Source organism: Mytilus trossulus, chromosome 3 (genome assembly GCF_036588685.1).
Source record: "Mytilus trossulus isolate FHL-02 chromosome 3, PNRI_Mtr1.1.1.hap1, whole genome shotgun sequence".
In the NCBI taxonomy this organism is placed as follows: Eukaryota; Metazoa; Mollusca; class Bivalvia; order Mytilida; family Mytilidae; genus Mytilus; species Mytilus trossulus.
The window spans coordinates 44,755,791-44,769,054 of NC_086375.1; the positions used below are offsets into that span (position 1 = coordinate 44,755,791).

At 33.1% G+C, this 13,264-nt stretch overlaps 1 protein-coding gene across 1 annotated transcript; it reads left to right on the forward strand.

Annotated features, from left to right (window-relative positions):
- Positions 1 to 8,899: 8,899 nt before the first annotated feature.
- LOC134710814 (trichohyalin-like) lies at positions 8,900 to 12,996 on the forward strand. The gene is made up of 7 exons (XM_063571212.1): positions 8,900 to 9,004; positions 9,225 to 9,305; positions 9,744 to 10,971; positions 11,300 to 11,501; positions 11,887 to 11,969; positions 12,238 to 12,340; positions 12,670 to 12,996. The coding sequence occupies exons 2-7, from the start codon at positions 9,232 to 9,234 to the stop codon at positions 12,942 to 12,944; spliced, it is 1,965 nt and encodes a 654-aa protein (XP_063427282.1). The 5' UTR covers positions 8,900 to 9,004; positions 9,225 to 9,231; the 3' UTR covers positions 12,945 to 12,996.
- The last annotated feature ends 268 nt before the right edge of the window (positions 12,997 to 13,264 follow it).

Sequence of the window (13,264 nt, forward strand, 5' to 3'; positions counted from 1 at the left end):
TTTGATGGGAATACATTTATTTTAAATTTTAATATCTCTAAATTCCAAAAGAAATGATTTATTCTGTTTGCCATAACTGTTTATTATTTATATGTAAATGGATTTATGGTGTATTTCAAATATCTCAACTTTTATATGCTTACACTGCATCATAAAAATCATAAACAAGAATATTATACCAAGAAATCTATATTAAGTAATTCAAATTATACAAAAGTATCTCTATGCATTGTTTTTAGATCTACTAAACCTTATAGCAGTCAGCAGAAAATAAATAATACATGATTAAAGGAAAGTTAAAAGCAAAAAGGAATCTTTTATGTTACTCTTAAGATCCACAAATTTTAAAGCAGGTTGTGATAGGTGTTTAAAATTCATAAAACATTGGTACAAGTGAAGAACATCATTTTAAATAGTGAACAAATGTTGATTTTTGTTTTACATTACTGATGAATAAATAATTAGACATTCTCATACTGTTTGTAGAGTTGGTCTTGAAAGATCTCTCAATGTTTTTCTTATGTTTTATAAAGTTGTGAATGGTATATAAGTTTTTATATTGTCAGTATATTGTATGAATTGTGGCAATGGCCACACAAATTAAGCTTCTAAATGATATTTTAGGGTTATGATGTATGAAGGATTGATTATATATGAATGAGTGTCAAATAAAATAAAAAAATGAAAATAATACTTTGTGTTATACCTTACTTGGCATCCAAAGGATATCTAGTTTTAGAATTTTATCTGGGGAATTTATTCATCAACAATCATAGTTAACAGTTAAAAAGAAGAATATAGGGGTAAAGTACCACTTTCGGGTTATATATCTCCATTACTAAAGCAGCTAGAGCAGAACTGACAGAGTAATAAATTATCAACCGGTTGAAGTTTTTAGGTTTTGTTTTAATTATAATTGTTAGAGAGACATTTTAAAAAGTAAGAATGTCAGAGCAGAACAATAAGATCTACAAATAAGCAAAACATGGGTCAAATCAACATCTGTACCCTACTTTGCAGAAACAATTACAGATTGCAAAATTGTTTAGTGAAATAAGATCTACAAGTTAATCAACATGTCTAAAATAGTCAATTGCCCCTTATGAGAGTTATTGCATTAGCCCTATCAAAGATGATTTAGCATAATTATGCACACAAATTGTAAAAAGCAAAAATGTTCAACAAAAACAGAAATTACAAATAAGTCAACATGGTCAAAATCGTAAATTGACCCTACAGGAGTTATTGATCATGAAAGATGGTTCTTACCTATTTTGGGCAAAAAACATAAGATAAATAGTTCAACAATATATACAAAAATGTTCACCAATTTGAGATTGTCAATTGACCTCATTGAGGAGTTATTACCCTTAAAAGGTTAGTTTTATCCATGTGTGTGTGTTGATTTGCAAAAAAATGTAATATATTTCAGCACTGATAAAAAACATTTTCAAAATCCCATATTTTTACCAGGTGAGAAATTCAGGTTCTTCTTTTGAATACTTGTCATGAACTGGAAAAAAACTAACAACTTTATATGGTGTATGTAATGATTTTACAGTGTACATGCCTGTCTATCTAACTCTATCATATATCATCTGACCTTGTCTTGACCTCACTTTCATGGTTCTTTAGACAGGATAAGTTTCTGTGATTGGTTTATTTCTCTCATGCTATAAACAAAGGGTCAACTATATTTGATGTATGCAATGATTGAAATGTGTACATGTTTGCAGGGGGTTAACTGACCGTAGGCTTTTTGTCCACGATCACCGATAATGTTGCGTTTTTGTGATATTTGTATAAAAAAACATTATTTTAGATACTTTCAACATTCAAACAGTCAAGGTCAGCAAAGCAGGCAAGACATTTCAACGTGCCGTTTATACGCTTGCATTGACACAAACGTGAGCTAGTTATTATTATAACACTTGTGTTAAGGGTGATGAGGGATACATATGACAAGCCTTTTATGTCAAAAACCCGATAAAGTAACGCGTTAACATTTAACGCGATAAAATCACATTTAACGCGATAAATGTAGTTTAAACGCGTTAAAATTATTTTTAACGCGTAAATTGATAATTTAACACGTTAGGCAATTCACTACAAAAAATGACAGAAAAACTTTCTACTTTTGCCTTAACTAAGTTTTAAGACGTCAGGTTTTACTCGAAACCTAATAAATGAAATGGCCGGATGTGTAATATCTTCGTCAATTAATGCGATAATGTTGAGATAAGCAGAACATTACGTAAAAGCTTCTTTAACGCATAAAATGCAACTTTAACGCGTTAAATGTTATCTTAACGTTTTAAAAGCAAGTTTAACGTGTTAAAAGCATTTTTAACGCGTTTAATGCAACTTTAACGCGTTAGATGTAAATGTTATGCGTTAAAAGCAAGTTTAATGCGTTAGAAGCAACTTGAATGCGTAAAATGCAGTTTTAACACGTTAAATGTTATTTCAACGCATTAAATGCATCTTCAACGCGTTAAATGCAACTTTAACGCGTTTAATGTAACTGTAACGCGTTTAATCAACTTTCACTCTTTTAATGCAACTTCAACGCGTCAAAAGCAACTTTAACGCGGTAAAAGCAACTTTAACGCGTTGAAAGCAACTTTAACGCGTTAAAAGCAACTTTAACGCGTTAAATGCAACTTTAACGCGTTTAATGCAACTTTAACGCGTTAAATGCAACTTTAACACGTTGAATGCAACTTTGACGCGTTAAATGCAACTTAAACGCGTTAAATGCAGTTTTAACGCTTTGAATGCAATTTTAACGCGTTAAATGTAACTGTTACGCGTTAAAGCAACTTTCACTCGTTGAATACAACTTCAACACGTTATAAGCAACTTTACCGCGTTGAAAGCAACTTTAACGCGTTAAAAGCAACTTTAACGCATTTAATGCAAATTAACGCGTTAAATGTAATTTTAACGCGTTAAATGCAACTTTAACGCGTTAAATGTTATTTTAACACGTTAAAAACAAATTTAGATTTACATTTGTCAACCTGTCTTTACGCTTCGTCTTGAATAAATTTTGTTTATTTGTCAAGTTTTTCAGATACTTTACTTCGACTTTTTGCATCATGTGATGTCTGTATCTAACATTAAAGTTTACCATAAACTGGTAGTTTGACGTATACTTACATAAGTCTCTACAGGTGAATTTTGTAAAATAAATTTTAAAACAAGAGGCCTTTAATAGCGTACATCGAGCATCTAGTAAACCATGCCCAATAATGTAACGAATCTGTGCCAAAAGAAAGAGGATGACCATTTGATATCCATTGGGGAAGGAGAATGTTATTCTTTGTTTTTACTACTTAATACTAAGTCGAGGTTTTTTTCGCCGCGCAATCATTCATTTTCGACATTTTGACCTCTAAATACTACGTTGTTTTGTAATATGGCATGTACGGAGAACAGATTATTTATCCCCCCTCTCTAAAATGGGCGCTAATATGAATGCCCTACCTGTAAAGCTGAAAGAAACTGTCTCTCTGTCCGTCCGAATTTTGTTCAAGGTTATGATTTTCTTTCTGATATTGTTTGACTCTAACCCCATTGTTTTATTTTTTATTTACATTGAGTCATAAATCACATTTATTCGGTAAGTGTTTCATCATAAGTTTTTTTAATACTAGTATGTCATTTGTTTGAGTAAAACCATTTCAGTTGATATTTCAAAGTGTGTCTTTCTATGTTGTGATTTTACATTATTGTTTCAAGATGGATAGGTGTTAGTGCCTATCTATACGTTTAAATCCACTGCATTTGTTTGCACCTGTCCTAAGTCGGGTACCTGGTACCGTATCAAAATGTCATTTTTTGATGTGCTTCATAAGTGTTTCCATTTGTTTTATAGATTACTAGAACACACCCGTGATATCGCGGGTCCGTGACTGAATTAAAGTCTATAACTATGCGCAAGACTTATTTTTGTATTAGTATTGTCATCTGATAAAGTCATGCCGATTATAAGATAGTTATCACAGTTTTCTCTGCTTTCAAATCTTTCTGTTTGAACCCGTCTAACTGAAACTTATCAATTATTGGTAATATTAATTATTTGGAAAACAAAAGGTCCTGGGATGGAGTATTTTTTTTAATCAACAGCATTGTCCTATATTAGTTATAAATAAAGTTGAATTCTTTGATTCGCTGTTTTGCGTTATGCCCGCTAACAAATTGAAAACTGTACCTATACGCCTTATTTTTAGTATTCGTATTGTTATCTTATAAAGTCTTACTGATTAAAATACTACAAAAGGTAACAATTTGACAATTTAGTAGTGTCAACCCTGTGATTATGACCCGTGTATATAGCATATCCTGAATACACCGTTTGGTGGTGCGCCTGTCAAATGCGAAACGTACAGATAAGGTAGTAGGTAACAGATGAATATACTATTGGTATCGGTATCGGACTCGACCCGGAACTTTTTAGGTGTCAGACCACCAATTAAAAGTCCCTATCTGTTCAACCAAATTTTGCAATTTTCATAGCTTTCTAAAAATTTTATCTTAAGTTTAACCTCTTACAAACCAGGTATGTCCTGAATCGTACAGGTATCACCTTTCTTCATGCCAATTTTCGACATACCTTTAAAGCCATATAAGAAAGAAGAGACCTTCCGAATGGATGTACCACTAAAAATAACCTCTGGTTTTCTTGAAATCTTAAATTAGTATACTATGGAGCGCATTAATCCTCAATTTTTAATTTCAAGTCATAGACAAGTAAATTTGGGCTCAAAATGGTCTAAATATATTTCTCTTTCACCAAAAGTTTCATTTCTGCAAATTTGTTGGGTAATTTAAGTAAACAATGACATCAAATGCACTATTTTTTGTCCCGAGTAGGCCTACTTTTACATACGTTCTAAATTTGAGGGAGTAATTGGTGGTCTGACACCTTTAATTATTGGCGTAATTTTAGTATTATAGATACCGTTGGCTTTCCTGTTTTTACACTAGTCTTTTTTAAGGCCCTTTGTAAATTCGACAAAATAACGGCTTTAATTTAACCGAGAACTGACACACTTCGTTGCTTCCGCCAAGTTTCGGGAAGATCAGAGAATTAGAAATAGGATCACTATACATAAGAGATAAAACAGTTGTTTAAAAATGTAACGTTGGACATCCGTTTGTTTCACAAAGTTTTGAAAATAACACGGGAAAACATATATATATATATATATACTGAATTAGTTTTTATAATGGTTAGTGTTTGTTAACATTTTATTTTGTTTTGCAGAGGAAATTTCGAAGATTCTGTTTTAAAACATAGGGGTTGTAGGAACAGCGTGCATGCCGTTACAGTGAAGGCTGTAATTCATTCCTGAGTGTGCTAAAATGGTATCGTCTTCATTAGTGTCATCTTCTTGTGTTTGTGGTGGTATGTTTTCATTTGCAGCACTTGTTTTTGGTAGTATGTTGTTCAAGATACCTGTTACAAATAGGACATTAGAACTTGTATGGTTTTAGTTAACAAACCGAGATTCCTATTTTGAAATCTGGTTTGTTAAGGAGAATGGTTTAATCGTGAGAGGATGACGAAATGTAATATCTTCATTATCCTCCTCGTCTGAAATGTCCTGGGGTTGAAGTCATAAAACTTTGCTCAGTGCTCGGAGCACAAAAATCGTGCTCGAAACATGAAATCCAGCATTTTCATTTGTTGATTTCCGAGTACGAGTACAAAAACTGACTCACAAGGCCAGACCTGACGGTCATTAAACTTTTGAGCATGATTTTTGTACTCAGACTCGAAAATCAAATGGCTGAATTTCATGTTTCGAGCATGATTTTTGTGCTTGGAGCACTGAGCAAAGTTTTATGCCTTCACAACACGCTACTCCAAAAAATTTGAACAGATCATAGTATTCGTTAGCAACATTATTCCATAACTCCAACCAACGATGTTTTATCGCGTTAAACAGGCGCGTAGCTCCCTATACGCCAACACGCAGTTGCGTGCACATCGGTTCGGCATGCAAAAAAAATTATTGCAAAATTAAAAATTTATAAATCAAATTTTAAAGGAAATACATATGTTGTCACTTTTTTGATTGATGAAATGTCATTAAATAACGGCATTTGGTTTCAAAATATAAGTTTTATTGGAGATCATGCATGACAAAATCGGACACTGTAACTTGTATCTTTCTCAAGATTTGAATTTGTTATACTCAGTAGTTTCGGAGCACATTTTACAGAGTACGGTTTATCTGTTTGGAATGAGATGTACCAATCGGCGTTAGCTTTAAACCCTTCGATATCGTTGAAATTATGCCACGGCGATGTGTTCGAGGGACTACCAGAGCCACTCATCCTGCAAACACGCCAAAACAGTATTGGAAAGTCTCATTCAAACTTTATTTTGCGTTTATAGACCATATGATAATGGAACTGGAGAGTTGAGTCGCGTCTGGTATTATCAGAAAATCGCTTCTTTGTGTCGTATCTGCTTCCTCGTGTTGTAGGAAATATACAGATAATCTTTATTGCAAAAAACATGAAACCTTGACGGGTTAAAATATAACAAACGAACAAATCTCAACATTTTCTGAGACATACGAAACTGACCTGGTATGTAATTTTGACGAATTCAATTGGGAGGTCGCTCGATGGCAAACACGTACACTGGTTTATAACATCTCGCGAATGCTACCGTGGTGACCTATCAGTGTACTACGTCTGTTGAAATTAAATGTACGATCAACAATGACCAATGACAGGTTATCATCGCTAGCATTACTGCATATTCAACGAGATTTCAGTGTGAATATTGACAAATAAATAGACCCGAAGAGCAGATTTTGGACAATTTTGAGAAAAGAAAAAAAAACATTTTCTTGCATAAAAGGGTCCCAAAAATTTTTCGCCTCGCTCCGCTCGGCGGTAGGTGCTTGCACATCGTTTCTTTCTAGCTACGCCCCTGTTAAACGATGTTTTAACGCGTTAAATGAAGTTTTAACGCGTTAAATGGAGTTTTATCGCGTTGAATGATGTTTTAACGCGTTAAAATAATGTATCGTAGCAACGTTTTTGTGTTGAATTTAACGCGTTAATGTGATTTATTATGACACATGTGGCCAGTGCGACGGATATTTTATCGCGATAAACGTCAATTTTCACCTACGGGATAAATCCCAAACTTGATAATTGCAAAGTTTAACGCGTTAAATATATTGATTTCTTTTCGCGTTAAAGTCTTGTTTTAACGCGTTAAAACTGTATTTATCGCGTTAAATGTGATTTTATTTAACGCGTTACTTTATCGGGTTTTTGACATGATCGGCCTCTCATAGACACATGCTATGGAATATCCGTTTCACAGATGACAGCGGAGATGTACCATTCGTATCTTTCGTCTATCTTTTGCTGTCTCATAGTTCGGTGTCACATTTTATAATATTCATGTTCTAGTATTTAAAAATTGATTTAATAATACAAATGTGATTGCACAATCAATACAAATTTCTTCGAAAGCTTTCCATCTGCAGAATGTACTGTTACATTGAGATTTGTTCTATGAATATGGCAATAAAGAAAACTTTTGAACGAAAGTTAGTAGTGCTTTGTGTAAATTTGTTAAAAAACATTTTTTACAAGTGCCAATCCTACACACTTAAGGATCGGTGATTTGTGAGAAGCAAGAAAGCGGTCTTAGTATTCCTAAACTCAGTATAAAATTAACTACACCGGTGACGTTTTCCGGTACAGAATCCCTACTTATGTTCCATTGGCAAAACAAATACCACCAATCGGCAATATCCACCAAGACTCGCATTGGTTGGATTGATTGAAGTCCATGCAGCACCAATCAGTTAACGCAAACGTTACCACATGATATTTTACGTCGAAACGTCATAAACCTCTCTGGCAACCTTGTATCAGATTAGAACGTTGCTATCTATCTGCCTGCTGCTTTTATACGCCTGAATATCTAAAGTTGAATTTCGAAAGTTTTGTGAAGATTGTAGGAATCAAATTGTAAGGTAAGACTATTTATTTTTGTCTTAAACGCAATTTTCCGAAGTAAACCAAATCCAAATAAAGATTAGCGAACATAATTGATGCATTTGTTTTCCTGTAAACTATTAATGAAGTTTCTTGTTTCTCCAACCTCAATGTCTGACGCAAGTAAAATCAGTGTATTATTCTGACCATTCAAGTTTACAGCAAGGCTAAAGAGTGAGAATAAAGAACTATTTCAATATTGGTTGTTTGAAAGAACCATGTATATAAAATAATCGTGTACAAAAGCCTCTTGTATTTAAAGTAAAGAAATAAAATGGCTATTGTTTAGTTTTTGCTGGCCTGAAAATAATGAACAATGATTAACATAAAATTATGTAAAATTGTGCACCATAAACATATAAAATTATTATAAAGTTAGTTAATTGATTGATTTGTTGCTGTTTGCTTAACGTCCAGTGGCAAATATTTCATTCATTTTCAACACGATAAAGTTAGTTGAATCCAATCTGTTTTCTAGCATTTCAGAAGTAATAAGTTAACACAAGTAAGCACATATAGTACCAGTTGAAATTTAAAGAATACTGTATATAAAACTCCGCGACCGAAGAGCTTTTCTTGATTTACCTTCCCCAGTTACGCTCACATGTATCATGGATGTAGAAGCACGTAGACACATTTGAAGCAACATAACACGAATGTACCTTATAAAGAATGGCAAAATTGATCTTAGGTCAACTTTACATAGAGGTTGTTGGAACCCTTGAAAACTGCTGTTAAAATAATACTATTTGCTATTGATGCTCTTAGAACAGGGATCATGTACAGTTAAACCTCGGCCGAAACTATGTCACATGATCCTTGACGTCTAAACGTCATAGTTCTGATATTTCTTTGGCAACGTCGCCAGTTTGTTAACTTGCCTTCAGCAGTGTACACGCTTTTTTTAAACGATTCTAAACTAATACAACTATTTGTCCGAGATTCAGAAATCGAGAATAAGTTGGTAAGTTTTTATTCACATTAAAAAAAACACAGAGATATTGCATAAACGAGCAATAGATTAAATAAACCAAACATTTCAGTGTTTTATCGGATGAAAAAAAATAAGACATACGCATGAGAGAGAGAAAAAGATAGTTTTGATTACAACAAATTAGGAATAAATATAAAAAAAAACCTTTAAAATTAGTTTTACTGTAACATTTCCTTTCCTTTTTTTCCAGAATAGAAATGGAGACCGATAATAACAGTCTTGAATGGAATATCCGAACTTTAATGGTGTCATTATTTCAAGCTGCTTTCAGGTAGGTACTGACTACCATTTCTATGATATATGTTCGCACTGGTTTTATATTTTAACAAATTTTATTTTCTAGACTAAATTCATTATAGAATGTAAGAACTATTGAACATTGTCTATAACCAAATTAAAGATTATAACAATACAAGAATTGTTATTACTTCAATTAGATATACCTTTCAGGCGCGGATCCAGAAGGGGGGTCCGGACGATCAATGCATTTGATTGGTGACATTTAGTTGGAACCCCCCCCCCCCCTTTTTGTCCGGGGTTAGGAACCCCTTTTTTAATTGTATGGATCCGCCCCTGCCTTTTGTCTAATTCTGAAAAAAATGGCATTCAGTGAGTCTGATTGCTCCGTTTGAACCTGCCCTCTTCACTATTTATGCATCTTATTGAATGTGGTCGCATGGTTCTGAATATTCATTTGTTTCATTTTCAGCGAAATAGAAGCTAACATTATGTCTGGTGCACAAACAGTTAATCATAACGAGACAGAAATGCCATTGAAAAACAAAATAGAAGAAATAACAGTCGACGATGAATGTGCTGCTTTTTACAAATCCGTTAGAGATGCTGAATATAATAAACTCGTTGACGCATATGCCAGAGAAAATATGACCAAAGAAGAGAAGGAAAGAAATAAGATAGTAAGAGAACAAGAACAGATTATTTCAGCCAAAGAAATAACAGACGACGATGAATGTGCTGCCTTTTACAGTAGACTTGTTGATGCATATGCTAGAGAAAAGATGATCCAAGAAGAAAAGGAGAGAAATAGGATAGTAAGACAACAAGAACAGATTATTTCAGCCAAAGAAGTAACAGACGACGATGAATGTACTGCCTTTTACAAATCCGTCAGAGATGCTGAATACAGTAGACTTGTTGATGCATATGCTAGAGAAAAGATTATCCAAGAAGAAAAGGAGATAAATATGATAGTAAGAGAACAAGAACAGATTATTTCAGCCAAAGAAATAACAGACGACGATGAATGTGCTGCCTTTTACAAATCCGTCAGAGATACTGAATACAACAGACTTGTTGATGCATATGCCAAAGAGAAAACTATCAAAGAAGAAAAGGAGATAAATATGATAGTAAGAGAACAAGAACAGATTATTTCAGCCAAAGAAATAACAGACGACGATGAATGTGCTGCCTTTTACAAATCCGTCAGAGATACTGAATACAACAGACTTGTTGATGCATATGCCAAAGAGAAAACTATCAAAGAAGAGAAGGAAAGAAATAAGATAGTAAGAGAACAAGAACAGATTATTTCAGCCAAAGAAATAACAGACGACGATGAATGTGCTGCCTTTTACAAATCCGTCAGAGATGCTGAATACAACAGACTTGTTGACGCATATAACAAAGAGAAAACTATCAAAGAAGAAAAGGAGAGAAATAGGATAGTAAGAGAACAAGAACAGATTAGTTCAGCCAAAGAAGTAACAGACGACGATGAATGTGCTGCCTTTTACAAATCCGTCAGAGATGCTGAATACAACAGACTTGTTGACGCATATGCCAAAGAGAAAACTATCAAAGAAGAAAAGGAGAGAAAAGGGATAGTAAGAGAACAAGAACAGATAAAGAAACAATTTGAAGAATTCTGGAAACCAGCCACCGACATTGGCTCACTGCGGCGTGATTCCCAGGAGGTATTTGAATACATTAGTTTTAATGCACGTTTCGTCCACTCACTTGATCGTCTGAGTATTGGGTTTTAAGAAACGTAACTTTTTAACTATAATTACAGCAGTATTTATTTTTGTGTAAGAACCTATAGTATTAGTGTTAATATTTAAAACAATTACACTTTCCAAAAAACAGCCGTCTTACCAATCAGAAGATCATGATTTTTTTTTTTCTTGTTGAATGAGAATGAAAAAAACGACCTGTTTCAATATTTCACATAGATAGGTAAAGTTTACAGTAATATCGCAATTTTCATATCTTCATATTATATTATATATTTTTTTTCGACAGCCAAAAGACTATAAAGAGAAGGCTTTGACTTCACAACAAGAACGAGAAGAACCGTATCTTAAAGAGGAACAAGTAGAGATAAGACAACCAGGACCCTTCCTTTCACCGGCGAGAGAAGAAAGAATAAACTCATTTGTGAGAGAACAGCATTACAATTATCAAAGCTTCCAAAGAACAGACATGTGGAATGCAGAGATCAACAGTAAGTATAGATAAAAAATTATGTCCAAGTACAAAAATCTGTGATTAAAAAAAAACATGACAAAAATCCTCAAAAAAATCCACGATCACAGGTACACAATTTCAATATATGTGCAATCTTACTGTGTAGTTTCAGTGATTTGGGTTGAAAACTGTTGAAGAAATTGATCTCTCCCTTTCGTAAATAGTGCTGAACATATTGGAAAATAAAAAAAATGTAATGCAAAAGTTGAAGTGCTGGTGAACTTGTGACCTAAATAGACAAAAAAGTTTATTACTAGTACATGTCAATAAAAAATTACTGTAATAATGAGTTTAAGCTATTTGTTTGTGTTTCAACGTTTTCAAGTGTATAATTTACGAACATTCTTGCTTTGTTTTTTCAGAAGAACTAGACGGATCATTAATAAGTGAAACTGTTCCCACGAAGAAGGGACCTCTTCAGTGGATAGTCAACAAAGTATTTAAGGTAAATAGTATTGATATTGCTATTCAATAAGATAATTTCAGTAGAAGATGAAACGACATTTTACAGCATTGATTCACATGTACTAGTGAAATGCTGTATATAATCATAAGTCATACTGAAACAAAATGTCAAAATAACATTAGATAAACGCAAATCAAAATATTCCTTATGAGTTACTGGGATGATCTTTCAAAACAGAAACTCCCCATTTGTTATCACGACTGGCTAAAAAGGACCTAATAACGATTTAATTTACTCTACTTTTCAGAGAAGCAAGCCTTCAACAAAAGACATCATTGATAAACAGCTTGCGTTAAAGGAAGAACTAAAGTTGGATTTGTCGAAATTAGATGACGAAACAGAGGATGAAGGTACATTATATCAAATCACCTTGTTCAATATATCGAAGTTATCATTTTTTAAACCTTGGTGGCTTAAAATTCATATAAATAAATACATCAACATGTAGGATATCAACACTAATTGTCACTCAAATTTTCAATTTTCAAACTAAAAACTTTATAAATTCAACACTGAAAATGGCAATACGAAATGATTTACAAGTTATGTACTCAACCTTAACACCCGAAGTAGTTTTGCTAAATAAAAATAAGATTGTCATTCAAAAGGCGAGAATCTAGAAAAAACAAATGTCCGACTTTCACGGTTCCTATGTTAATAAGGTTCCTTTTTCTTTTAGATATACCTGACACATCAAGGACATCAGACAGTGAATGGTTCAGTATTAGTTTAAGTGACACAGAGGAAACTCCAAGACCACATTTAAAGCCATTCTTTTCATCAGTATTAGAAGAAACACATGTTTCGACGATTACTAGTAAAACAAAAGAATCTGCAATAGAAATAGAAGTTGACTTTCAATCCAAACCTAAAAGTGGATTCACGAGCTTTCGACAATGGTTCTGTCAACTATTTTGTTGTCATAGCAAACCTGATGAAGATTTTGAACATTGATTATAATTATTTTCGTTTTTTATTTGTTTATTTAATAAATCTTTTATTTTTGTTTAAATTTTGCTTTATTCAAATAGTTGATAAGAATTTAAAATTTGAACATTATAATGACATTGACAATGTAGAAGAAAGGACAGTAAATTTACATGTTATGGATATGTGTAAACGACATCGATTACTAGATCATATATATAATTTTTTTTACCAGAAACCAGCATTTGGCGTTTAAGTATCATATGAAAAATTTCATAAACCGACGGAAACGAGACCACCTTTGTCAACCGAATGACAAAATTAGGTCAGTTACTCCCCGCATCCTT